Source organism: Urtica dioica, chromosome 2 (genome assembly GCF_054948205.1).
Source record: "Urtica dioica subsp. dioica isolate 48M chromosome 2, U.dioica_male_clone48M_v1_H2, whole genome shotgun sequence".
Lineage (NCBI taxonomy): Eukaryota > Viridiplantae > Streptophyta > Magnoliopsida > Rosales > Urticaceae > Urtica > Urtica dioica.
This window is the reverse complement of record NC_142757.1, coordinates 1,637,367-1,664,124: the sequence shown is the minus strand read 5'-3', so window position 1 is coordinate 1,664,124 and position 26,758 is coordinate 1,637,367. Positions and strand designations below refer to the sequence as shown.

The 26,758-nt window shown below is 48.1% G+C and overlaps 1 protein-coding gene and 2 long non-coding RNA genes across 3 annotated transcripts; all 3 read right to left on the bottom strand.

The window, feature by feature from the left end:
• Nucleotides 1–8,551: 8,551 nt before the first annotated feature.
• Nucleotides 8,552–10,537, bottom strand: LOC149404003 (uncharacterized). The gene is made up of 3 exons (XR_016295466.1): nt 10,192–10,537; nt 9,400–9,504; nt 8,552–9,007 (listed from the first exon to the last, which is right to left on the bottom strand). It is a non-coding gene; the product is annotated as an uncharacterized LOC149404003 (long non-coding RNA).
• A 532-nt stretch (nt 10,538–11,069) lies between these two features.
• On the bottom strand, nt 11,070–11,552 carry LOC149404002 (uncharacterized). The gene has a single exon (XM_089603846.1). The coding sequence runs from the start codon at nt 11,550–11,552 to the stop codon at nt 11,070–11,072; it is 483 nt and encodes a 160-aa protein (XP_089459972.1).
• Nucleotides 11,553–14,944: 3,392 nt separating this feature from the next.
• Nucleotides 14,945–17,057, bottom strand: LOC149404001 (uncharacterized). The gene is made up of 3 exons (XR_016295456.1): nt 16,712–17,057; nt 15,920–16,024; nt 14,945–15,527 (listed from the first exon to the last, which is right to left on the bottom strand). It is a non-coding gene; the product is annotated as an uncharacterized LOC149404001 (long non-coding RNA).
• Nucleotides 17,058–26,758: the final 9,701 nt, after the last annotated feature.

Below are 26,758 nucleotides of genomic sequence, written 5' to 3'. Positions count from 1 at the left end.
CAACGAGGCAGAGTACGAGGTTCTGATCATTGGCTTGGAATTGGCAAACAAGCTAGACATCCAAAACCTGGGCATCCACTGCGACTCGCAGTTGATTGTGAACCAGGTCAAGGGCGACTACGCAGCCAAAGAGCCTAACATGATCGCATATTTGTCGAAGACCCAATAAAATCTGGAGGCCCTGTCGTGGTTCGAGATAGTCCAAGTTCCCCGAGAGGCGAACATTGACGCCGACGCCCTAGCACACCTTGCATCCGGGATAGACGAGGAGGGGGAAGGTAGCGTCCCAATAGAAGTGCTAACTCGACCCTACGTCTCGAGAGGTGACGTAGGGGTAGTCGACGCAACTCCGCCCCCTCATGGATGACGCCACTCCTGGAGTATCTCAGGCGAGGAGTCGTCCCCGAAGACAAAGAAGAGGCCAGGAAGCTGAGAAGCTTGGCGCCGAAATATACAATGAGGGAAGACAACCTGTTCAAGAGAGGATACTCCATGCCCCTTCTCCGATGCCTGACCGAAGTCGAGGCAAAGAAAGCGCTCTGCGAGGTGCACGAAGGCGTGTGCGGAAACCATGCCGCCGGACAATCTTTGGCTCTAAAGCTACTAAGACTCAGATATTTTTGGCCTACATTGAAAAAGGACTCCCACGAATGGGCCAAAAAATGCGACAAATGCCAAAGGTTCGCCCACGTCCCGCGTCAAGCGCCGGCCCCGTTGTGCCCGATCATTATGCCTCGACCCTTCACGAAATGGGGAATCGATCTCATCGGTAAGCTGCCTACGGCCCCGAGGCAGTACAAGCACGCAATCATGGCTATCGATTACTTCACAAAGTGGGTAGAGGCCGAACCGTTGGCGAAGATCACCGAGGCGAACACGACGAGCTTCATCTGGAAGAACATTGTCTGCCGCTTCGGGATCCCCGCATCGATTGTGACCGACAACGGAAAGCAATTTGACAATGCGCGCCTCCGGGACATGTGCGAACAGTTGGGCATCAACAAGACTTTCTCTTCTCCCCGCCATCCTCAAGCCAACGGTCAGGTCGAGGCGGTCAACAAGACAATCAAAGAGAACCTGGAGAAGAAGTTGGAAGAAAGAAAGGGGGCTTGGGCCGACGAGCTTCCCATGGTCTTGTGGGCATATCGAACCACCACGCGATACGCGACCGGCGAAACCCCTTTCGCTCTCGCTTTCGGCGTCGAGGCCGTGGTACTTGTCGAGACCAAGCTGCCAACCTTGCGCATCAAGGAGTATGAAGAAGCCGCCAACGACGAAGCAATCAGACTCGAGCTGGACCTCATAGACGAAAAGAGTACGAACACACTCTCCCGCCTTGCCGCGCAGAAGAGAAAGGTCGAGAAGTACTACAATTCCAAGGTCAAGCTGCGGAAGTTCGCCGACGGAAGCCTCGTCCTTAGAAGGGTGTTCCAAAACACCAAGGTGCAAGGAGCAGGAGTTCTGGGCCCCACCTGGGAAGGCCCGTATCGCGTGCGCCGAGCCATTCACAACGGCACGTACGAACTCGAGAACCTGGAGGGACTCGTGTTCACACACCCGTGGAACGCGGAGCACCTACGGCAGTATTACCAATAAGAAGCCCATCCTCGATTTCCCTATGTTTTGTTGTTTTCATCTTATTTCCGGTTTTAGCAAAGACAATTTCAAATTTAATGTAAGGCCAACAGCCTGGGAATGTAATTTTCAACTATTTTGATATGATAATTAGATTACATTTCACTTCAAAACCTTTATCCTATAGTATTATAATTTCTAGTCTCCTCTACGAGTACACAAGAAACTCGGGGGGCTAATGAGGGTAACAGGTACACATTTTTTGCGCAACGCACTCGCACGACTCCACGTTTCGCGCGCCGAGAGGTAGCAAAACATCAACAAGTCGGATCCGCGAACCGGACCTCCGACCCTACACATCCTTTGTGCGACGCCCTGGCACGACTTGACGCTTCGTGCACCGAGAGATAGCAAAACGGGGTTGGATCCGTGCACCGGACCGTTGATCTTGGCAGCCAAAACTTAAAACGTGATAGGTGTACCGACAGGTATCGCGCTCGCTGGGAACTACGCTCGCCTCAGGCCCGTGCTGGCGCACAACACGCACGCCGATAGGTAGCATACGCGCCGCCAGCTGGGCGCGATAGTCGTTCATCTCGCACGCGCCGATAGGCAGCGAGTCACAAATGAACGGCAAAGACTCGCATCCGCCCGACGAAACTGGTCTAGCCAGTGTCCGCGGGAAACTTCGCCGCCATGTGCGGCACTAAGCCGTGCAAACCGGCTATGCTAGATATAGTAAGCCAGGTTCGTAAGACATGCACTAATCAGATTGCGCGAATCGGTTACGCTAAGCATAGTAAATCGAGAAAATAAGACGCATGATGAGTCGGAAGAAGCTTTAACCAAAACAAATAATGTTGCATAAACGACCCAACGGAAAAGAAAACACATAGAATGTCAAACGAATAAAATCATAACAAGTATCCGAAAGGGAACACAATGCAAGTGCTAAACAAGTGCGCGGAAGATCAAAATAAAGTCCCCTACTCTGAGCCAAAGTCGATCTGCTCCTCATCATCCTCGGGGCGAGGGTCGCCCGACCCGTCAGGTAGGCGGTTTGTCGATTGTGCAGCCTCCGCGGGGACTTGGGGATGCGGGTCGCTCGCCTAAGGCACATCGTCTAGAGGAGGAAACATAGCGTTGAAGAAGGACAAGGTTGTCCCACGGGACGCGTTCTCCTTCGCGGTTGCATCTTGAACCCGCACGGCCGCCGCATAGCGAGCCTCCTCCAACGCCAAGTCCCAATCGTCCTCTAGGTCCGTCTTGGATCGCACGACATCGTTTTTTTCCTCGGTGAAGGTCTGCACCTCCACCTGCAAAGAATCCCTCTCTCTCTCGGCCTTGACCCGAGAGACATCGCTCGCCGATAGTCGAGCGTGGACGATGTTTAGCTCCTCGTCTCGGCTCGAGAGCGCCGCCTGAAGTTTCTTCGTCTCCCCTAAGAAGGTGTCAGCTTCTTGCTCCGCCTTCTCCCGAGACACTTGCTCAGCCACGCGCGATGACCTCTCGGCCGCCAATTCCTCGCGAGTTTGCTTCGACTCCTCCTCAAGTGCCTGAAACTCTTGGGCAGTCCGAACCCCTACTAGAGTGGCGGCGTGGTCGGCCGCCGCACTCTCCATGTCTCTCTTCATGATTTGCATTCTCCGAAGTAAGTCCCGGAGGATGCGTTCACCTCGTTCTTGACACGCGAGCATCTGCAAAGAATGGTGGTGCACACATTATCATAACAAGTACAAGGGTCGCATATAGGTCGAACAAACGGGCCATACCTTTCGATTGCTGCATACTCCGTTTTGGAAATAATCGAGATCACTCGTCGTCAGTAGACTCTTGAAGTCTCCCAGAGGGGTCTCTAGGATTCCCTGGGAACATTGGCCTCGCAGCTCCGCCGCCTCTGCTAGGAGCATCAAATCCATGCCATCTGACGCCGCCGACGTATGAGCGCACTTGTGGCCGGAGGGCGAGCCGAGGAAGGCCGTCGACAATGGTCGCTTGTTCGAAGAGTTCGCCTCGTTCCTCGCCCATGACGACGATCTCCCGTGACGAGCCTCAACTCGAGAGCGAACCGCGACCTCAGCTTCGGTAGTAGGGTCTACCCTCGGCACTCGCGCGTGCGACAAATGTACCATGGTATCTACAAAAAAAAGGAAAAGGCGTCAGTCGGTTAGAACATAACAATAAGCGTAAATAGTGGAAAGCAGCAATAGCGCAAAAGCGTATATATGGTTAGTACCCCTCACGTCGGGTAGGGGAGCAGACGAACCCCCCGCCTCGGACTCGGGATCCTCCACGGCCTCCGCTCCGGGTCCGGAGCGCTGGGGATCTTCGTCGTCGGGCACGAACCACCCGGTGGTCGCCATAAGATCCGAGACTCTAAAAGCGACCCCTGTCACCTCGAATCTGGTACCGCTCCGACCACGAGCTCGAGTTTGGAACTCTCGATGCCGTGATCGGTCGGAAAGTCGGCCGCGGGGCCGAAGGTGAGAGGCGCCGCTCCAAAGGTGGATTCGGATACCCACACCCAAGGGTAGTGATGCTTGGAGGATAACTTGGTAAGTATGGGGAATCGCTTGCGGTGTTGAACCTCGTAGAATCTGTTGTCCCACGAAAATGAACAACGATTAAATACCTCGGGCGGTTCGATCCAAGGCCGGACCAAGTGATCGCGCCCGGGCCAAAAATGGGAGCTCGTAGACCGAGCTGCACCCTCCAGACCCTGAGGTGTGTTTTGGGGGGTGTGACCGTGCCAAAGGTTGGCTGCCTACGTACCCTTTAGTCGGGATCAGGTCAGAACGTAGTTCAATTTATGTATTGAGGGCTATCTTGGGCTCAGAGGCTCTGGGAACCCAAGGCTTTAGAGTAGGACCCGGCTCGTAGCTTCTAGTGAAGACTTTAGAGGGGTCGCTTGCTCGTAGCTCGGAGTTCTAGCTCAAGGGCCAAGAAGCAGGAGAGCAGTGTGTACTGCAGAAGCTCGGGTCACAGAAGAGGAGCGCGCTCCCTCTCGTGGAGGGGGGTCCTTGTGTTTCTGAGCCGAGGGAGGAGGAGTGCGCGCTCTTGGAATATCACAAGAGTGCGGGAGAGGAGAGAATTCTCGAGTGAGGAGTGTTGTGTGAGAATGAATGAGTATGCCTTTCCATCCCCTAGGGGGGGGTATTTATAGTATTTGGAGGAGGCCTTGGGCCGGCCCCTTGAGGCCCACCGGGTGGCCGGGAGCGGGGCGCGCGAGGCTTCGCGCCCAGGAGGGCGCAGGGCGCGGGACATGTCGCCTGGATGGGCACGGGGCGCGCCGGGCGCGGGACTTGGTCGGGCGCGGCGTACCCGGCCAAGGCGTTGGGATCGCTCGGCCGGGACAGCAGGGGCACCCGGCCGAGGCAGCAGGGGCGCTCGGCCGGGGCAGAAGGGGCGCCCGGCCGAGGCGGCAGGGACACCCGGCCGAGGCAGCAGGAGCACCCGGCCGAGGCAGAAAGGGCGCTCGGCCGGGGGCGCAGGGTGTGCGCGGGCCGGGACGGCCGGGGCGCAGGGTGCGCGCGAGCCAGGCGCGCTAGGGCACGCTGAGGCCCATTGGGCCGGGGGCCTCAGGGCCTGGGGCGCAGGTGCGCGCGCGCCGGCCGTGCTGGGCCGTGGGTGCGTCAAGGCGCTCGGGCCTGGTGGTCCGGGGCCCGTTGGGTTCAGGCCGGCAAAGCCCGACCGGCCTTGAATCGTTTTTGAATTTCCGGTGTCCCGAAAACGACCGGTAACATTAGCCCCCCCAGTTTACGGCTTACGGGACGTAAGTCGTGAACTTTAGAAAAGAAAAGGGCGTTGAGGTAATTTCCCCTTCGATCACGCGTGACCGTACGCACGCATCTCTTTTTTTTTTTTGGTGGCCGGACCCCTGGGGGCCGGCCGGGCAGCAAGACCCGCGTGCGGCCTGGCGCTGGGGGACTGGCGCGTGCGCGAGGCCGGCCCGTGGGCCGAGCCTTTTGTCGCGCGCGCAGGGGGGGGGGGGGGGGGGGGGGGGGAAGGAGCAGGGTTTGCTCCTTCCTCTCCTATAAATAGGAGAGCCCCCCTCCCTTTCTGTTCACACTGCCAGCCTGTGGGTAATTGGAAAATTCCTTTGAGTTTGAAATTTCCCCTGGGCAGCCGACTTTTTTCCTTTTTTAATGAGGAGTGAGCTTGTTTCCCACGTTGATGATCCCGAGGTTGACTCTACCTGCCCTCTCCCAAATTTTGGGGGGGCGGCCAAGGGTCCCTTTGAGGAACTCGACGGGATTCCCATATTTGTCGAGGAGGACTCTGGTGCGGCCGACAAGTGGCTCGCAGAGTTGGAGACTGACACCGTGGCGATTGCCGAGCTGGAGGGGCCCGGGAGCGGCCTACCTACAAGGTGCGACCCCAAAGGGGAGGACAAAGGGTCCAAGGACCCGCGTTTGTCACGTTTGGTGATCAACCTGGTTTCCCGCGAGGCGTCCTTTGATGCCCCCCTGCTCAAGCAGCGGGGTGAAGCGGCGGTGAGTGCTGAGCTCCTCCGGGCGTCTAACTTGGACGCCTCGAGTGTTGAGCTTGCGATAGCGCCGTCCGAATCTTTCTTGGACGAGATTTATTCCGACGATCCCCTAGGGTCGGGCTCAGAGGGCCCTGAAGAGGACTTGGAGGCTCCTCCCGCGAGGGGGAAGGAGAAACGCAACGGGAAGGTGTTCGCGACGGCCTGGTCGGCCTTCGAGTCCGCGGAGGCTTCGGGCTACACTTATGCCCGGCCATTGGAGAGGACTCGTATGTACGGAGTAGACGACTCTGTCGCCCCCATCGGCTTAGACTGCAGGGGAATCGATGCTGCGAGCACGCTCACTTCCCGAGTCTTCAGCACACTTTGGGAGACGTATAACATCCCTCCCTCGGTGGGATTGCTTAGACCTGCCCCCGAGGACAGTCCCTCTCATCCCAGGGATGGGTACACGGCCGTGACGATCGGGAGTCTTGTCTGCGGGTTGCGTCTCCCGTTCCCCACGATGGTCCAGCAGATCCTGACCTGACTAGGGGCAGATCCACGCATGTCAGATGAGCCCGGCGTTCTACCACCTATTGGCTACATGCTTCATGGAGTGGCACTGCCAGACGCAGCGAGCCATGACCGTGGACGACTTTCGTAATCTGGTCGTCGTCTTCCCGGTGCCGGGGCAGTCGGGATTTCATATGGCCCATGCTCGGGGCAACGTGAGGCTGGTCGAAGATTGTGACACGCCTAGCCGCCGAGCGTGGGTGTGGGTCACCTCGGACGCCTTCGGCGAGGCGCCCCTTTGCTTCGGTCGTCTGGCCGACTTTCCAGCGGATGAGGGGGCAGCGGAGCTCCCCTTTGTGAGAGAAATATTGGGGATGTCGGAAGCCCGCAAGGCTGGCGAGCGGTTCCGTTCCCCCGAGCTGATGGCGCTCACCGGGTGGTTCCCGCCCTTTGCTCCGGGCAGCGAGGAGGCGCGCCGGGCGAGTAGGCCCCCGAGTCCCGTGGCTCAACCAGTCGCTCCTGCTTCTCGAGGTAACTTAACGGTTTTGTAAGAAACTTATTGTTTTGACAGGAACCTGACCTTCGTTGCTTTGTTTTGTGTAGCTGCAAAGAGGCGAGCTAGGAGGCTGGCTTCCGCGTCTCGGGACCCTGCGTCGATGGCGGAGATCCGCTCCAGGGTCGTTGACCCCAAGGGGAGGGGGGAGCGTGTCGAGACCACTGCTGTAGCTGAACCAAAGCCACGTGCTTCTTTGAAGAGGGCTTCAACATCGGCGCCTCCTGAAGAGCGTTCCGAGCCCAAGAGGGCGAACTCGGCGGTGGAGCTGGAGGCGATAGAGGCTCGAGGGGATTGCTTCCGCCACCTCGAGGGATCCCCACTGTCCTAGTGGGAGGGCGTGGTATCGAAGAACGATATTGCGTTCTTCCAGGCAGGGGTTACTGTCACGACCCGCGACCTCTCGTCGCCGGTTCACGAGCCGCGACGGTGGGTTACGTCACAAGTCACAACGTCACTATAATAATATATCTCATATCCACAGGAATAACATTATATAACCATAATCAACGCAATACTTATATTAAACATAATACGATAACATATAAGTATTATAAGTCGTTATATAAAACCTGGGTAAATTTTTCGTTTTTCTCAATTCAAACTTTGAGTCTCACTACGACTCTAAATATTTACATAACCGCTCCTGGGTTTACGTATAATTACAAGAGATAGTTTTAGGAGCGTAGTTTACGGAAGGGGTTCAACAAAATATAGTTATAACTATACAAGAGGTTGATCCCGAGTGAGTCTCCATAGCCCAAAGGTCAAGAGATACACGTCCGGTCTTCGTCTTCAGTTCTGTTATTCACATCGCCGTCTTGCCCTTCTCTACATTACCAAGGGTCATAAAACTATGAGTCGATTGACTCAGCAAGTGGGAGTCTAACTTAGAAAATAAAGCGACTAAATGCCATGTGATATCATGTGACGTGCAAACAAGCAAATAATAATGCATGGATGCAAATCTAACAAGTCTAGAGCATGACTCTTGTGTATACACTTTAACTAGAACTTGTCGTCTTTAAGGTTACACACATCCCCCGCTATAACCTTCAGAACGACAAGAGACCAGCCTTAGACTTCGAGCAGCAGTCGTCCGGCGGCCTAAGAGTTTTAACGTTTGTCTGGGATCCACTAATGGTACCAACTTCATTCGGCGTCGGCGCAACCCCCAGGCCCTCATAGCCCGTCAAGGTGCGTCCTTCAGGTCCTCATAACCTGGCATTAAGATCGGGTGCGACTCTTGGTCGACTTCCCGATAAATGAGTACTCAGCGCCATCCCCCAGGCCCTCATAGCTCGTCAGGGTTCATTTCGTTTTGGTATCATCGACGCAACAATTCTTTAAGGTTCGGGTACTCTGCTGCACTCAGAGTACACACCTATGCTACTTACAGGAGAGCGACTCAGGATAAATCCTGAAACAAATTTCATTTCCCTTTTATGCTCGTTAGTGTTTTAGGTTGAAGACTCGGGATATGACTCCCGGTACTTCTACCCTCGATTTGAATTCGAGAGTTAAACACGGCTCTCCTGTCTCCCCCGTTCTAACGGGTCATCACAGCTAAGGAAATTATATCACATATCAGAGGCTGGGTTTCACAAATCTCATGTTTGAACTTATTGAGCGAACTCACGCTAAGTTTTCAGGAAAAGCGGCCGAAGCCTTAATCTTTGAGATTATTCGATTTTAAAGCTTTTCCTATTCTTGTTTACTAACAAACAATAATGCAAGTAAACAGGGTTATTCCCTTGGTATGTAGTTGACTTAAGTCTCCACACTTACCCGGAAAAGATCGTCTGAAAATCTATTGACTTCCGGAGTTCCCTTGCTTTTCACGCTTCCCGACACTCTACACGTCCTGGAGCGTTATCACGTTCTGAAGCGTCGAGAAACTAAAACCCAAAGTTGAAATATCATCAGTCAATGATCCGGAAGGTGATGACAAGCTTAAGGTTCGTTATCGGGATTCATTGCGAGTCGGTTCAGGGGTTCGAGAATTTAATTCACTTATTTCCCGGCTTTTCGGAATTTAAACTTATTCAAGACTCGTACGAATTCGTACCAGAGAATGAGTACGGAATAAAATCCAAATCCTTATTTTAACGAGTCTTAAATAAATTAAAGAAATAATCCGAAAATAGTATAAACCGAGAATTCTAAATGAATTAACCAAAATTAAATTCTCGAACATCTCTTAATTAAATAATTGATAATCCTTGAATACAAATCTCAAATCCAAAAATCAAGACTCGAGTCTAACGCTACAAAGCGATAAACGACTCACGAGTGAGATCGAGCTTTAAAAACTTTTTCTGAATTCACTATACTTCGGCTTCGACGCGTTCAGTTCTGCCGGCTCTCGCTCGATTCTATCCGATCTGTGACTGAGCTGTGAAATTCAGAAAACAAACATCGCGATCAATTCCCAAAATCAAGTTCCCGACTCGAAACGAACATCTAACTCAAACCTCAACGTCACAACATTTCCAACTTGTCATAAATTCTCAAACATGTCAATAAACCATATAACTTGTCAACAAATCACTTTAGTTGACATAAACTTCACATTTCTATCTCAAAAACCACTCATAAAAACCGAGCCTACATATATCACATCTCAAATCCCTTTCATCAATTCCAAATCAAATCACGATAATCAAAATGAATCACATACCCAAAACAAGTCTCACGGCCAAGTAAACTCACGGCCACAACAAAGAACCACACGGCCATCATCAAATTCCAAATCAAACCACATCAATACATGACTTTAACTCCTTACCCAAACATTTAACAGTCACATAAATGTCTTATAATCATCAAACAACTCCAGAAATTCAAGAGCCCCAACAATTCAAATCTCCAAACCAATCCATGAAATTCGGCCAAAAATTCAAACTAAATCCAAGATATTCGAGTTCAATACTCCAATTCAAATTATCAACATCACCAATCAAGCTCAAACATCCATAAATCACATTCAATTCCTCAAGAATCCCCTTAGAACTCGAAATCCCCAAATCAAATTCCAAATCCCTAAACTTCAAAATTGATTTCGGAGAAGAAATTTCCTCACCTTGCTTGCTATGAAATCGATCTCCTCGGCACGTTCTCACTTGATTTCCGGTGTCCTTCCTCGGTCAGCGGCCACGGCGACTCGACGGCGGCGACTCTTCTCCTCGGCGAGGCGCGCGCGCGGTGGCTGTGAGTTGCGCGAGAGGCAGAGCGACGAAGGAGAGGAAGACGAGGAAGAAAGAAGAAAGGACGAGGTGGTGGTGGCTGAGTGGCGCGGCTGGTGGTGAGCGGCGGCGATTGAATTTTTTTTTTCTTTGTTCCTTCTTTCTTGCAGGTCGCGCGATAGTGAGGAAGAGAAGAAGATAAGTTTCTTCTTTGCACGTGAAGAAGAAAAGAGAAGGGGAAAGAACATTGGAGAAGAAGGAAAATAAATTATTTATTTATTAAATTCACTTTTCCTCCATCTTCTAAAATAAACCCCACTCTCACGTTTTTATTCTCAAATAGCTCCAAACACGTTACAATCACGTCCTTGTCACAAAATTTTGTGACTAAAACCCGTACTCGCTCGAACTTTTAATTAAGTTATTCAAACCGAGACTTTCCTCGTTCATTCTTGATTAATTTAAATATATTTAAGGTTTCTCGGAAATAATTCTCGTCCTTGAGAATTTATTTCTTAAATTAAATTCCGGCATATTCCTCGGAAAATAATTTATTATTCGAGACGAACTCGATAAATCCTTTATTTATTCCGAGATTTTCCATCACCTTAAGATAATTTAAATTAACTCGATAAACTTCAACGTCTATAATTCATTCAAGAACTTACTTGTAACACACGAAAGCTCATTTATTAACCGTAAATTACAAACGGCGAGATTCAAAAGTTTATCCTTTACAATCCCTACCCCCTTAAAAGAGTTTCGTCCTCGAAACTTAAAATAGAGTAGGGTACTTCTTTTGCATCTCACTCTCGAGCTCCCATGTAGCTTCCTCTACAGCATGCCTCTTCCACAAAACCTTGACCAAAGGGATGGTCTGGTTCCTTAAGAATTTATCTTTGCGATTAAGAATCGCTACAGCTAGCTCTTCATATCTGACTTCAGGAGAGATCTCAACCTCTTGCTCTTGTAGAACATGCGAAGGGTCAAACACATACTTCTGTAACATAGACACGTGGAATACATTATAAAGGTTGGGCATATACGGCGGCAACGCCAAGCGATAAGTTGTCTTGCCTACACGCTCAATGATCTCAAAAGGTCCAACATACCTTGGACTGAGCTTCTCTTTCTTTCTAAACCTCATAACTCCTCGCATGGGTGAGATCTTCAGAAAAACTTTCTCTCCGGCTCCAAACTCTAGAGGTCTTCTATGTCTGTCAGCGTAGTTTTTCTGACGACCTTGAGATGTCTTCATCTCGAACCTTCAATTGATGGTATCCCGAACGCAAGACAATCTTTGAGAACAATGTCGCTCATGTGATCAAAAAGATCGTTGATCCGTAGCAACGGATACTTGTTCTTGATCGTTACTTGGTTCAACCCACGGTTGTCAATACAGAGCCGTAAGGAACCATCTGCCTTCTTAACGAACAAGACAGGCGCTCCCTAAAAAAAATCAAGGAAATCTCTAGCAACTGGAATCTCATGCGGCTGTGGTTTGACTGTCTTCGTGACGTCTACCACGCTTGCAAGGTAACCAGTGCAACCCTGATGCATCATCTTCACGGCTTTCAGCGCCGATACGATCGAAAAACTCGATTTTCGAGAGGAACCTTGGAACTACAGCGTTCCAAGTCCTGGATTCTTGAACAGAACCAACTTCTTTCGGCAATCTATGATTGCATGGTGGGTATTTAACCAGTCCATTCCAAGAATTACGTCATAGTCTACCATTTCCAATTCTATCAAGTCTGCTTTCATCATCCGGTCATGAACTCAGATGGGCACATCTTTATACCAACATAATGACTGGTACTTTTCTCCAGAAGGCGTAGCCGTAACGAACGGGTACGAGAATTCCTTCTGATGCTCACCTAACTGATCAGACTTCCTAGATGCGATGAATGAATGTGTGGTTCCTGGATCTATCAATGCATATGCAGATAAAGAATTCACGAAAATATGACCTGTGATAGCGGTGGACGATCCTGCTCGCACTTCATCTTCACGGATGGAGAAGACTCTGGCATTGGTTTTCGGTTGCTCTTTGGGTGCAGGGGTCTTCACTTCTGGATTCTCACATACTCGAGACAGATGTCCCTCTTTCCCGCATCTGAAACACACCAGCGCACGAGCATAACACTCTCCCTCGTGCGATCTGCCGCACCTTCGGCACACGGTCATCTGATTACTTCCAGAGGTCATAGGCTTCTTATTGGGCGGCCCTGACTGTCCGCTATCTTCACGTCCTCTGTTCTGGTTCATCGACTGTGATTGATTTCCATAACTTCCTTGAGGTCGATAACTCAAGCCTTGTTGGGACCTCATTCCGTCTCCTCGCTGTGGCCGACTCTCCCATCTTGATGGGGATCTGAATCTTTTTCTCGATTCGCTCTGCTTTAGGCCCGCAGCTTCTGAAGGTGTCGCAGCAATTGGTTTCGGTGCCGGAGTTCGATTACCCTCGCGCCAACCAGCAATCCGCAAAGCTCTTTGCACGGCGTTGGCGTAAGAACGAGGTCCATCATCTCCGCTATCCACTTGGCTCACGATATCCACATTGAGCCCGTGCATGTATTTCATCTTTCTAGCCTGATCAGTAGGGACTAGGGAAGGAGCGAACCTGGCTAACGTGTCGAACTTTGTCGTATATTCTGATACTGACATTGAACCCTGGTGTAGGCTCATGAATTCGCGTACCTTGTTCGACAGGTTAGCTTCACTCAGGTACTTCCCGTGAAAGAGATTGAGAAAATGAACCCACGTCATTGAGTGAACATCCTCAGTCGACGCCATCACCTCCCACCAGCCCCTAGCCTCATCCTCCAGTTGATTCACAGCGCAAGCCACTCTCTCGGTATCGGACAGCTGCATGTAGTTGAGGATCTGCTGCATCTTCTTAACCCAGTTCTCCGCTGCAGCTGGATCCCCATGGCCGTCAAACGTCGGAGGCTTCTGCTTACGAAACCTCTCATATACTGGCTCGCTCACAGGAGGAACGACGTCAGGAATCTGGAAGTTTAGCTCCTCAGGAGGATCCACAAGCACTGGCGGTGGATTCTCTAGTCGTTCTCCTGGAACTGGAGGCGCTGGGTGTTGTGGAGGTGGCGCATTCAGCCTCGTTAAGAGTTCTGCGATCGTGCGGTTCTGCTCCTCCAGCTGCTGCGCGAGCCTTAGATTCAGCTCATCTCTTTGGGTCGCGTCAGCAGCTTGTCTCTCCAGCGTGCGTCTGATCTCCGCGAGATCCGCCGCTGTAACATTCTCGGCATTTGTTGGGTCTCGCCTAGGGCCCATGCCTTCTTAACCTTCACCTGGTAGAAAGCATAATCAAATCTCAAATCATAACATCGAGAATGCGAGAAAAGAACATATCAACACACGATCATATCTCAAAACGAGATCTCATAAACATTTCTCATATCTATTTCAAGTAAAAAAAAAGATATATGCAACCTGCATTCGTGCATCCACCATTTACACGTCACATGGCAACTATCACTATCTACACAAATCTATAGACTCCCAAAAAGAGACTAGCCTTACCCAAGGCTTAGTCGGACGGGTTTCAAAAAGGGTACTCATGTCGCTGTTTACTAACTATCTGCATCCTACGAACAAAGAAGGCAACAACAAGCTCAGCATGATCCCACAATTCGTACCAGAACGTGTATCTCAAGTCTACATGAAAGGTTAAACCTGGGCTCTGATACCACAAAACCTGTCACGACCCGCGACCTCTCGTCGCCGGTTCACGAGCCGCGACGGTGGGTTACGTCACAAGTCACAACGTCACTATAATAATATATCTCATATCCACAGGAATAACATTATATAACCATAATCAACGCAATACTTATATTAAACATAATACGATAACATATAAGTATTATAAGTCGTTATATAAAACCTGGGTAAATTTTTCGTTTTTCTCAATTCAAACTTTGAGTCTCACTACGACTCTAAATATTTACATAACCGCTCCTGGGTTTACGTATAATTACAAGAGATAGTTTTAGGAGCGTAGTTTACGGAAGGGGTTCAACAAAATATAGTTATAACTATACAAGAGGTTGATCCCGAGTGAGTCTCCATAGCCCAAAGGTCAAGAGATACACGTCCGGTCTTCGTCTTCAGTTCTGTTATTCACATCGCCGTCTTGCCCTTCTCTACATTACCAAGGGTCATAAAACTATGAGTCGATTGACTCAGCAAGTGGGAGTCTAACTTAGAAAATAAAGCGACTAAATGCCATGTGATATCATGTGACGTGCAAACAAGCAAATAATAATGCATGGATGCAAATCTAACAAGTCTAGAGCATGACTCTTGTGTATACACTTTAACTAGAACTTGTCGTCTTTAAGGTTACACACATCCCCCGCTATAACCTTCAGAACGACAAGAGACCAGCCTTAGACTTCGAGCAGCAGTCGTCCGGCGGCCTAAGAGTTTTAACGTTTGTCTGGGATCCACTAATGGTACCAACTTCATTCGGCGTCGGCGCAACCCCCAGGCCCTCATAGCCCGTCAAGGTGCGTCCTTCAGGTCCTCATAACCTGGCATTAAGATCGGGTGCGACTCTTGGTCGACTTCCCGATAAATGAGTACTCAGCGCCATCCCCCAGGCCCTCATAGCTCGTCAGGGTTCATTTCGTTTTGGTACCATCGACGCAACAATTCTTTAAGGTTCGGGTACTCTGCTGCACTCAGAGTACACACCTATGCTACTTACAGGAGAGCGACTCAGGATAAATCCTGAAACAAATTTCATTTCCCTTTTATGCTCGTTAGTGTTTTAGGTTGAAGACTCGGGATATGACTCCCGGTACTTCTACCCTCGATTTGAATTCGAGAGTTAAACACGGCTCTCCTGTCTCCCCCGTTCTAACGGGTCATCACAGCTAAGGAAATTATATCACATATCAGAGGCTGGGTTTCACAAATCTCATGTTTGAACTTATTGAGCGAACTCACGCTAAGTTTTCAGGAAAAGCGGCCGAAGCCTTAATCTTTGAGATTATTCGATTTTAAAGCTTTTCCTATTCTTGTTTACTAACAAACAATAATGCAAGTAAACAGGGTTATTCCCTTGGTATGTAGTTGACTTAAGTCTCCACACTTACCCGGAAAAGATCGTCTGAAAATCTATTGACTTCCGGAGTTCCCTTGCTTTTCACGCTTCCCGACACTCTACACGTCCTGGAGCGTTATCACGTTCTGAAGCGTCGAGAAACTAAAACCCAAAGTTGAAATATCATCAGTCAATGATCCGGAAGGTGATGACAAGCTTAAGGTTCGTTATCGGGATTCATTGCGAGTCGGTTCAGGGGTTCGAGAATTTAATTCACTTATTTCCCGGCTTTTCGGAATTTAAACTTATTCAAGACTCGTACGAATTCGTACCAGAGAATGAGTACGAAATAAAATCCAAATCCTTATTTTAACGAGTCTTAAATAAATTAAAGAAATAATCCGAAAATAGTATAAACCGAGAATTCTAAATGAATTAACCAAAATTAAATTCTCGAACATCTCTTAATTAAATAATTGATAATCCTTGAATACAAATCTCAAATCCAAAAATCAAGACTCGAGTCTAACGCTACAAAGCGATAAACGACTCACGAGTGAGATCGAGCTTTAAAAACTTTTTCTGAATTCACTATACTTCGGCTTCGACGCGTTCAGTTCTGCCGGCTCTCGCTCGATTCTATCCGATCTGTGACTGAGCTGTGAAATTCAGAAAACAAACATCGCGATCAATTCCCAAAATCAAGTTCCCGACTCGAAACGAACATCTAACTCAAACCTCAACGTCACAACATTTCCAACTTGTCATAAATTCTCAAACATGTCAATAAACCATATAACTTGTCAACAAATCACTTTAGTTGACATAAACTTCACATTTCTATCTCAAAAACCACTCATAAAAACCGAGCCTACATATATCACATCTCAAATCCCTTTCATCAATTCCAAATCAAATCACGATAATCAAAATGAATCACATACCCAAAACAAGTCTCACGGCCAAGTAAACTCACGGCCACAACAAAGAACCACACGGCCATCATCAAATTCCAAATCAAACCACATCAATACATGACTTTAACTCCTTACCCAAACATTTAACAGTCACATAAATGTCTTATAATCATCAAACAACTCCAGAAATTCAAGAGCCCCAACAATTCAAATCTCCAAACCAATCCATGAAATTCGGCCAAAAATTCAAACTAAATCCAAGATATTCGAGTTCAATACTCCAATTCAAATTATCAACATCACCAATCAAGCTCAAACATCCATAAATCACATTCAATTCCTCAAGAATCCCCTTAGAACTCGAAATCCCCAAATCAAATTCCAAATCCCTAAACTTCAAAATTGATTTCGGAGAAGAAATTTCCTCACCTTGCTTGCTATGAAATCGATCTCCTCGGCACGTTCTCACTTGATTTCCGGTGTCCTTCCTCGGTCAGCGGCCACGGCGACTCGACGGCGGCGACTCTTCTCCTCGGCGAGGCGCGCGCGCGGTGGCTGTGAGTTGCGCGAGAGGCAGAGCGACGAAGGAGAGGAAGACGAGGAAGAAAGAAGAAAGGACGAGGTGGTGGTGGCTGAGTGGCGCGGCTGGTGGTGAGCGGCGGCGATTGAATTTTTTTTTTCTTTGTTCCTTCTTTCTTGCAGGTCGCGCGATAGTGAGGAAGAGAAGAAGATAAGTTTCTTCTTTGCACGTGAAGAAGAAAAGAGAAGGGGAAAGAACATTGGAGAAGAAGGAAAATAAATTATTTATTTATTAAATTCACTTTTCCTCCATCTTCTAAAATAAACCCCACTCTCACGTTTTTATTCTCAAATAGCTCCAAACACGTTACAATCACGTCCTTGTCACAAAATTTTGTGACTAAAACCCGTACTCGCTCGAACTTTTAATTAAGTTATTCAAACCGAGACTTTCCTCGTTCATTCTTGATTAATTTAAATATATTTAAGGTTTCTCGGAAATAATTCTCGTCCTTGAGAATTTATTTCTTAAATTAAATTCCGGCATATTCCTCGGAAAATAATTTATTATTCGAGACGAACTCGATAAATCCTTTATTTATTCCGAGATTTTCCATCACCTTAAGATAATTTAAATTAACTCGATAAACTTCAACGTCTATAATTCATTCAAGAACTTACTTGTAACACACGAAAGCTCATTTATTAACCGTAAATTACAAACGGCGAGATTCAAAAGTTTATCCTTTACAGTTACCGACGCTCAGAGGGTCAGTATTTCTGTTTATTCTGTTGTAAGCGTAGGTTTTAGTTTTGATCCTTGCTTCTTTGTCGTCGCAGGCGTACACGAGGGCCGTGCGAAGCGACAGGATTTTGCATGACTACATCCGGCGCTTAGGGGCATCCCAGGAGGAGCTTGCTCGGACGAAGGCTAGGCTGGCTCAGGTCGAGCGAGGTTCACACCCGGGGGCGGAGACCGAGGCGCTTCGAGACCAGCTTTGCGAGGCTAAGGTGGCACTCCAAATCGCACGGGATCAGCGTGACGGAGCCCAAATGTCGGTGGCCAAGATGGCAGGAGAGCTCACCGAAGAACGGCGAGCTTGCGAGGTGGCACCCCGATCAGCGGAGATTTTTCGCACTGAGGTTACCGACCTTCGGAGGCAACTGGATGCTCGATCCGATGCTTTGGAGACGTCGCACCGCCAGCTTACTTCGAGCGAAGCGGTGCGTGTTCGGGCGGAGCGCGAGCGCGACTCTCTGGCGGAGGAAAACGATCGCCTCTCATCCCAGCTTGCTGAAGCGGAGCGAAGAGCGTCCGACGTGCAGGATGACTACGACATAGGGACCGAGGAGGCCCGTCGTGCCGGAGCGGTAGAGTGTCGGGATGCGACCGCGACCGAGAACGAGGCCCGGGGGGTCACCTTTGAATTCTTCGACACCCTGTTTCCCCTGCTAGATGAGGGTATTGTTTGAGCCGTGTGGCTTCTTTTTTAGCGCGTATGTTTAGCGCTTTGCTTTCTTTTCCTTTTCTAGGATTTTATTTATTTTTCACGCACTTTTTATTTAGCACGTGTTTATTGGATTCAGAGCCATGGCTCTTTTTATTTATGAGATATTTTTGTTGCTTTCATGTTGAACGCTTATCTCAATTTTCGAGCAATTTTACTCGTATATGCCTTCTTTGCGGGCTAACGTGGCACGAAGGGCTTGTATCCTTACCAATAGTTTTGGCAGGTTTTGCATCCCTAGCTGGGATTTGTCCTCCGCTCACTCTATCGTTACGTCTCGTCGTCGTTCAATGTTCGAGGTAAGGGGGTGTTTGTGCCCACTTAGGTGGATGTGGCCCAGTGACTTTGCTTCGTGCCTTCCGGCGATCGAAGAGGTTGTACCGGGTAGTTCTCGGGGGCTCTGCGTCCGTGCCATTGGCGACTGGACGTGTATGTCGCGCCGGGTTGGGCTGGCGTCTTTTTGGGTTCGTGCCTTGGAGCAAGCGAACGCGTTTTGCGTCGGGTTATGCCAACGTCTTTTTGAGTTCGCGCCCTGGAGCGTCGGAACGAAGGTGCGCCGGGTTAGGCCCGCGTCTTTTTAGTGTTCGCGCCCTGGAGCGTCGGAACGTAGGTGCGCCGGGTTAGGCCGGCGTCTTTTTAGTGTTCGCGCCCTGGAGCGTCAAAACGAAGGTGCGCCGGGTTAGGCCGGCGTCTTTTTAGTGTTCGCGCCCTGGAGCGTCGGAACGTAGGTGTGCCGGGTTAGGCCGGCGTCTTTTTAGTGTTCGCGCCCTGGAGCGTCGGAACGAAGGTGCGCCGGGTTAGGCCGGCGTCTTTTTAGTGTTCGCGCCCTGGAGCGTCGGAACGTAGGTGCGCTGGGTTAGGCCGGCGTCTTTTTAGTGTTCGCGCCCTGGAGCGTCGAAACGTAGGTGCGTCGGGTTAGGCCGGCGTCTTTTTGGGTCCGCTCACCCTGGAGCAAGCGAACGCAGGTGCGTCGGGTTAGGCTGACGTCTTTTGGGCTCGCTTGCCCTGGAGCAAGCGAACGCGGTTGCGCCAGGTTAGGCCGACGTCTTTTGGGCCCGCTTGCCCTAGAGCAAGCGAACGCGGTTGCGCCGGTTAGGCCGACGTCTTTTAAGCCCGCTTGCCCTGGAGCAAGCGAACGCGGTTGCGCCGGGTTAGGCCGACGTCTTTTACTCAAACCCTATTGCGCCGGGTTAGGCCGGCGTCTTAGGTGTTCGTGCCCTGAGGCTGGCGAACCTTTTTTGGCTCAAATTTGGCCTTTTTAAGGTTTGAGGCAGCGCCTTTACGCGACTTACATGCGTCCTAGAAGACGTCTTTCACCTGCGCCTTTACGCGTCTTACGGCACGCCGGGAAGGCCGACGTTTTACTCGAACCCGTATGCACGAAAGGCCGTCGGGGTCCGAGCTTCCTAAGTCTGTATCCCCGTGGGGGACTTAGGCCTGGGTAGAAGTGTTCGTGCTGTTTGAGCGACCGAACTTTTGCGCCGGGTTAGGCCGATGTCTTTGAGCTCGTGGGTTGAGCGACCGAATTGATGCGTTGCGCCGGGTTAGGCCGGCATCTTTGAGCTCGTGGGTTGAGCGACCGAACTTATGCGTTGCGCCGGGTTAGGCCGGCGTCTTTTCCCGGACCCGTATGCCTGATGAGCCGTCGGGATCCGAGCTTCTTAAGCCTTTGTATCCCGTGAGTGGGGGCTTAAGGTTTTTTTTATATATACCGTATTTTCGAGTGTACGTCTCAGGACCCATAGCCCCTCGAGTTTTTAGTTTACAGGTCGTCCCATGATGACTAAAAAATGTGATAAAGTGGGTAAAAAGACCTCAAACTTTATTTCTTATTAAGTGTTGCTAACAGGGAACATCCTTGAACAGTGGCGCGTAGGCCTTATTGAATAAGGGAAATCAGAGCAATAAACGGGGGGACTTGGTCACTGGTGGTACTGCCTCAAGTGCTCGGCGTTCCACGGGTGCCGGATTGGAGTTCCGTCCGTGTGTTCGATGTAGTAGGTTCCGTCGTGTATGACTTGTCGAACTCTATATGGTCCTTCCCAATTTGGGCCCAGGACCCCGACGCCTTGCACTTTGGTGTTTTGGAACACGCGTCTGAGTACAAGGCTGCCGACGGCGAAGATCCGCCTTTGACTTTGGCATTTTAGTATCTCTCAACCTTTCGCTTTTGTGCAGCGAGTCTGGTGTGGGCCTCGAATCTTTTCTCGTCGATTAGATCCAGTTCAAGGAGCATGGCCTCATCATTTTCTTTTTCGTCGAAAGTGTCGACCCGGTAGGTGGGGACTTTCGTTTCCACGGGGACCACTGCTTCAATCCCAAAGGCTAGGGAGAAGGGGGTCTCTCCGGTGGCGTTTCGAACGGTCGTTCGATAGGCCCATAGGAAGAAAGGCAATTCCTTAGCCCAGGCGCCCTTTTTGGCTGTGAGCTTTTTCTTGAGGTTGCTTTTAATCGTCTAGTTGACGGCTTCCACTTGGCCATTAGCCTGTGGATGTCGCGGGGACGAGAATGTCTTGCTTATCCCTAGCTGGGCACAGATCTCTCTAACCCTCGCGTTGTCGAACTGCACGCCGTTATAGGTCACGATCGACTCGGGGATGCCGTGGCAGCATATTATGGACTTCCAGATGAAGTTTGTAGTGTTGGCCTCGGTGATCCTGGCCAGAGGCTCGGCTTCGACCCACTTAGTGAAGTAGTCAATAGCGACGATGGCGTATTCGTATTGCCCCGGGGCTTTGGGAAGTTTGCCGATAATGTCTACGCCCCATTTTGCGAAGGGGCGTGGAACAACGATGCTACTCAGGGGAGATGGCGGCTGTCGTGGAACGTTGGAGAAACGTTGACACTTGTCGCACTTTCTTGCCCAGTCGTAGGCGTCTTTTTTCATCGTTGGCCAGAAATAGCCTTGTCGAAGTGCTTTGAGCGCGAGGGACCTCCCAGCGGCGTGGTTCCCGCAGAGGCCTTCGTGGATCTCGCGGAGGACCTTAGTCGACTCGACGCTGTTGAGACATCGGAGCAGCGGGGTTGAATACCCGCGCTTGTATAAGGCTTCGCCTCTCAACACGTATTTGGATGGGAGGGCTTTCAGCTTTTCGGCTTCTATACGGTCTTCGGGAAGTACCCCTCTTCGCAAGAAGTCTGTAAGCGGGGTCATCCAAGTTGGATGAGCGGCACTCTCAATCGTTCCAACTTCGTCACGTGAGACGGATGGTCGTGAGAGAGATTCGATTGGGATAGTTCCCAACCCGTCTTCGGTGATACCGGATCTGAGGCGAGCTAGGGCGTCAGCCTCGGAGTTCTCTTCTCGTGGGATCTGGATGATCTCGAACCAGGAGAAGGCATCTAGCTTGGCATTTGTCTTTGCTAAGTAGGCGATCATGTAAGGTTCTTTGGCAACGTAGTCGCCTTTAACCTAATTTACGGTCAACTGCGAGTCACAGTGTATTCGTAAATTCTGTACGTTGAGCTTTTGAGCGAGCTCTAGCCCTACGATAATGGCTTCGTACTCGGCCTCATTATTGGAGGCCTGGAATCCGTAGTGGAGGGCGTAGCGTAACTTTTCCCGGTCGGGATTTGTTAGAATCACGTCGGCGCCTGCTCCCTGGGCATTAGATGCTCTGTCTACGTGTAGTTCCCAGATGGGACCCGTAGGGTCGACCTTTCTCTTTCGAGCCGACAAGTCGTCGGTCGAGTCGTCTTCTGCTCTTCCCATGTCGGGAGTGTAGGAGAATTCTGCTACGAAATCAGCTAAGGCTTGAGCCTTTATTGCTGGTCTCGGGTGAAACTCAATCCCGTACTCGCTCAATTCTTGGGACCAGATCGCCATGCGAGTCGATGTTCCCTTTTGAAGAGCTTTACCGATTGGGTGTCCGGTTCGGACAACGATTGGGTGAGCCTGGAAGTAGGGGCGTAGCTTTTTGGCGGCTACGAGGAGAGCGAGAGAGAGCTTCTCTATCTCTGTATAACGCGTTTCGGCGTCAAGTAGGGCTTTGCTTACGTAGAAGATGGGCCATTGAGCCCTATCTTCTTCACGGATCAGCACAGCGCTCACAGCTCGTTCGGAGACGACGAGGTGGATGTAAACCGTCTCGCCATCTTTTGGCTTGGAGAGGAACGGAGGTGTCCCGAAGTAGGCCTTCATTTCTTGAAAGGCCTTTTCGCACTCATCCGTCCATTCAAAGCCGTCCGTCTTCTTAATTGCTTTGAAGAAAGGTTGACACTTGTCGGATGCTTTGGCCACAAAACATGAGAGGGCGGCAACCCGACCGGTCAGACTTTGGACTTCCTTGACACGTCGTGGAGACTTCATGTCAAGGAGTGCCTTGATTTTCTCGGGGTTCGCTTCGATACCTCGACGGTTATCTATGTAGCCTAGGAACTGTTGTCAATGGTGCCCACAAGAAGAGTAGTAGTATCTATTTATGTACATTTGATGTCATTTAGTCTTACGAAGACTCTTGCTTGTAATTGCTTATTCATTATTAATAAAGTTGAAACGTTCATTCATTCTTTCTTTGTTTGAAGCTTTATGATAAAACCTTAGTCTTTTAGTCCATAAACAAACTTAACAACTTACGAAGAGACAAATGTAGATTTGCATGAACAAACTCTTCGTAGTTTGCTTAAAACGATATATTCGCAATCTTAGGGTCAAAGGACTATTGACCTCAGTATGATTGTTAGAAGAATCTATGATGTCTGGTTATGAGGCATTGAGAGTTGGGGACTCTATAGTTCTTCTAGGTATCTTCCGAAGGTACTGAATTGACCAGTGCACTTCTAGAGACAATATAAGAACAAACCATTTAACCTCTTATGTCTCGAAGTCACTATGTATGAATTGCATCATGCTTACCTTAATCCTGAAATGATACATGCCATTTCACACCTTAGTATTCTCATTTGAGAAAGTCAAAGTTCGGACTCACTATGTGATTCCGAACAAGGCCTATTGGTGAAGTACTAAGTTGTGAGTCTGTCATGAGTAACTTTGTGAAGTTCTCATAGATATGGAATTCATGTACAAGATTGCTGAAATGCAATGTATGTCACCTCATGCTTTGTTCCTTGGAGTGTGAATAAATGAACTGGCCAGTGTCCAAATTGAGTCCTGACTCTTTTGGATGAAACAATGTGACTTGTTAGCTCCTCGTCAATACATTGTTTCTAACTTATTCACAAGCGACAAAGGAGTTGAGGAAATAACAGCTAGAAGGGTAAAATGGTAATTTAGTAAATCCCGACTAGCTGATGACATTCATGAAGGGTAAACATAGATAATATTCAGTGGATCCGCTCATCATAATTAGGTCGAATTCTTGAGTAGAAAACAAATTCATTTGAACCGAGAGATTTTCAGTGTCAGCTCTTTAGTGGAGTCAGTTGGCATTAAGCTAAACTTGGAAAAGGTTTGTGAACTTTTGAGTCCAAGTGTTTAGCTCAAGCTTTGTTCATTTGGGTCCATGAGGTCACTGTCACGAATCACATCGATTGGAATAGTTAAACTGGAAGCTAATTCAAAACAAGAACGAGACAGTTTTACGAAAATTGTCAAAAGGGTAATTTTGTCTTTTTGGACATAGGACGAAAAGAATGTCAATAAATTTTTTTGACATTGTCATATGATGACAAATGAAATAAATATTACTCAGCCATATTAGTGTAATTGGGCCTTGAGGATTAATTTCATTTCATGGAATTTTACTTGAAAATTCTTAATGGGCTTTTCTTATGTTGTCATGAACAAATGAAGAAACATCTAGAAGCTCCTTCTAGAAGCTCAAATTTCGTCCAACCCAAGGAAAATAAGGCTGAATTTCATTCATGCCATAGTGGGAAAGAGAATTTATTTTGTGCATTGATGTATGAAGATACTTGCCAAAAGAAAAAGGGGAAACAAATTTCCTTAAGAAGGAAAGTGCATTTTCGGCCAACTAAGAGGAAATCAAATGAGGAAACAAATCCTAAGCCTTCATGAGGCATGTTGGACGTGAAAGGCAATAGGAAAAGAGGAAACTACCTTTTGAAGGTAATCCTCCTCCTATAAATAGGAGCCTCATTCCTCACGTTTCATTCATCCAAGTTTAAGAGATTTGAGAGACTCTCTCTCTAGAACTTTGGCCGAAAATCCTCTCTCTCTCTCTCTAGTTTATTTTCGATTTTTCTTGTCTTGGCACCTAGGTCCTCACTCGACCTTGTGTTTAGCTCTGCGACTTCGAGACTCGTTCTTAAGTCGTAGTGTTTAAAAGTGCCCACTCACTGATTCCTTCTTTTCGAGTGATTTAGTGATAGAAACTTTCGTGGTTGCTCGAGGTGCCGAGGAAAGAAAGAGAGACGTGCTGCGAGGGGAGACGAGCGTTGCAAACTTTCCACAAGCTTCTTCAAAGTTCAAGCTTCAAGAAAGGTTAGTAAACTTCTAGCTCATATTGGTTTTTAATTACATGTACTTGCACTTGTCTAGGTTAGTAAAAACTGTTTTACTTGTAAAAGAAAATTTTTAAAATTCCGCCGCTTACGGAAGCGTTAATTATTTTCTCAAACCCTAGATCGATTCCAACAAATGGTATCAGAGCTATGGTTAAAGATTAGCATGTACATGTTTTTAAAATTATGAGCTTGAAAATCGTTTTCGAAAGTTTACTAATTTTGTGACAAGTTAGAATTGTAATCTTAGATTTTTTTTAATTTAATGCTCTTGTCTTTAAATTAAAAAGCATGTTGTTTTTCTATGAGTTTGGCATGTTTTTAAAACACATTAGAATCAGTTCTAAAAGTTTTTAATTTTTTATATTGAAAAACGTGTTTTAAAGGTTTGAGATATTTCGAGTAAAATTTTGTGACTAGTTATATTGTCTTGCTAGTTTCGTTTATTTACTTGAATCGTTTTATGCATGTTGTTATTTCTTTTATTCTATGTTATTACCCTGCTAATAAAACACAAATAAAAGCTTTAAACAATATCTTAAAACGTTCTGTTACACTCGATTCTTTTTCGCACCTAAAAAGGACCAAGCTTTAATTTATTTATTTTTCTTCGAGCTGGAGTAAACCCGCATTAAAAGTGGCATAACTCTCTGCTCAGAAATCTAAATTTAATGATTCTTAAATCAAATTAAAGCTCTGTCTGTCCTCTGTCCAATGCAACCGGTTTCGGCTCAAAAGGACATCGGAGCCGCCAGATATGGCGATTTTACTCCGAGGTGCGCGGCTGTCTGAAACTCCAGTTTTTTTTTAGAAATCCGGATTTTCAAACCCCACTACCATGAGTTATAGAACTCTAATGAGAAAATTTTCTTGAGCAAAAATGTTTTTTATATGATTATAAACATGATGTGTAAGATTAAAATGTTTTGATTTTTGAAAGTTTAATTGAAATTGAATTTTTATAAAACTAGTTTGAATTTTGAAAAACCGTTTTCACTTTCAAACTTGAAAAATATTTTGTCATCCAAATCAAATAAATTTTCAAAATGTTTTCAAAACTATATCTATATCACATATGTTCAAAATCTATATGCTCTTGAAAATTTGAGTGGGAGGTCTCCTTGTAGACAAGCCGAAAAATAAAAAGATGTGTAATCTCAAACTTTCAAGTGTTCGAGTGAGTTGAAGTTCACACTTCCCTCACGCACTTTCCCGAAATAGAAAATAGGAAAAGATCGAGTATGTACCTTGTGCCTTTATGCACTAATACTGCTCTGAACATGTCGATCTAGGATTCTCTTCTAGTTGTCCGCTCTGTCGCTCTCTAACTAGGAAATTTGTTTCCGAAATTATAAGAGTCGATGAACCAACTCCAAAAACTAAGTGGGAGGGTTATACTTATTGTTTGTAACCCACGATCCCCAACACTAATGAAAAGTGCAAGTGTCGCCGGACTAAGAGTCACCCTCGTGGCCCTCTCTTAAATGAGAGTACTCAAGGGCGCTTTGCTCTGATCATTGCTCAATGAGCTACGTCCGAGAGTGAGACGATGATGGCAAGGCCTCCCCTTGGGGGATTGTTTTTCAAAGTTGACCTTTTGGACTAAGTTGTTGGTTGCACACTTAGGCTCAATCCCTAGTAATCCTCCCTCGAGGCCCTGCGAAAGGATGTGAGTGATCAAACCAATTTACAAGGTGGCTAGTCAAAATTGATGTATTGACATCTTGGCTATGCATTAATGATGAGTCATTTACTTATGAAATGAGACTCGTTGCGGCCTTCCCTCGAAGGAGTAAAGTGTCATTTCGTTCATAACACCTTTGGATTTTATAAAGTCTTAAACAAACTTAAATCCTAAACTAAAGACTAATCATAAACTTGTTTCAACTTTTATAGGCAATATGTCTCCCAACCCTCTCTCTTTCATTCTTTCCTCGAACAAACTCGAAAACGAAAACTACATAGACTCGAAGCTTAACCTCGACATAATCCTTACCAAGCACAAATGGGTACTCACCACCCCGTG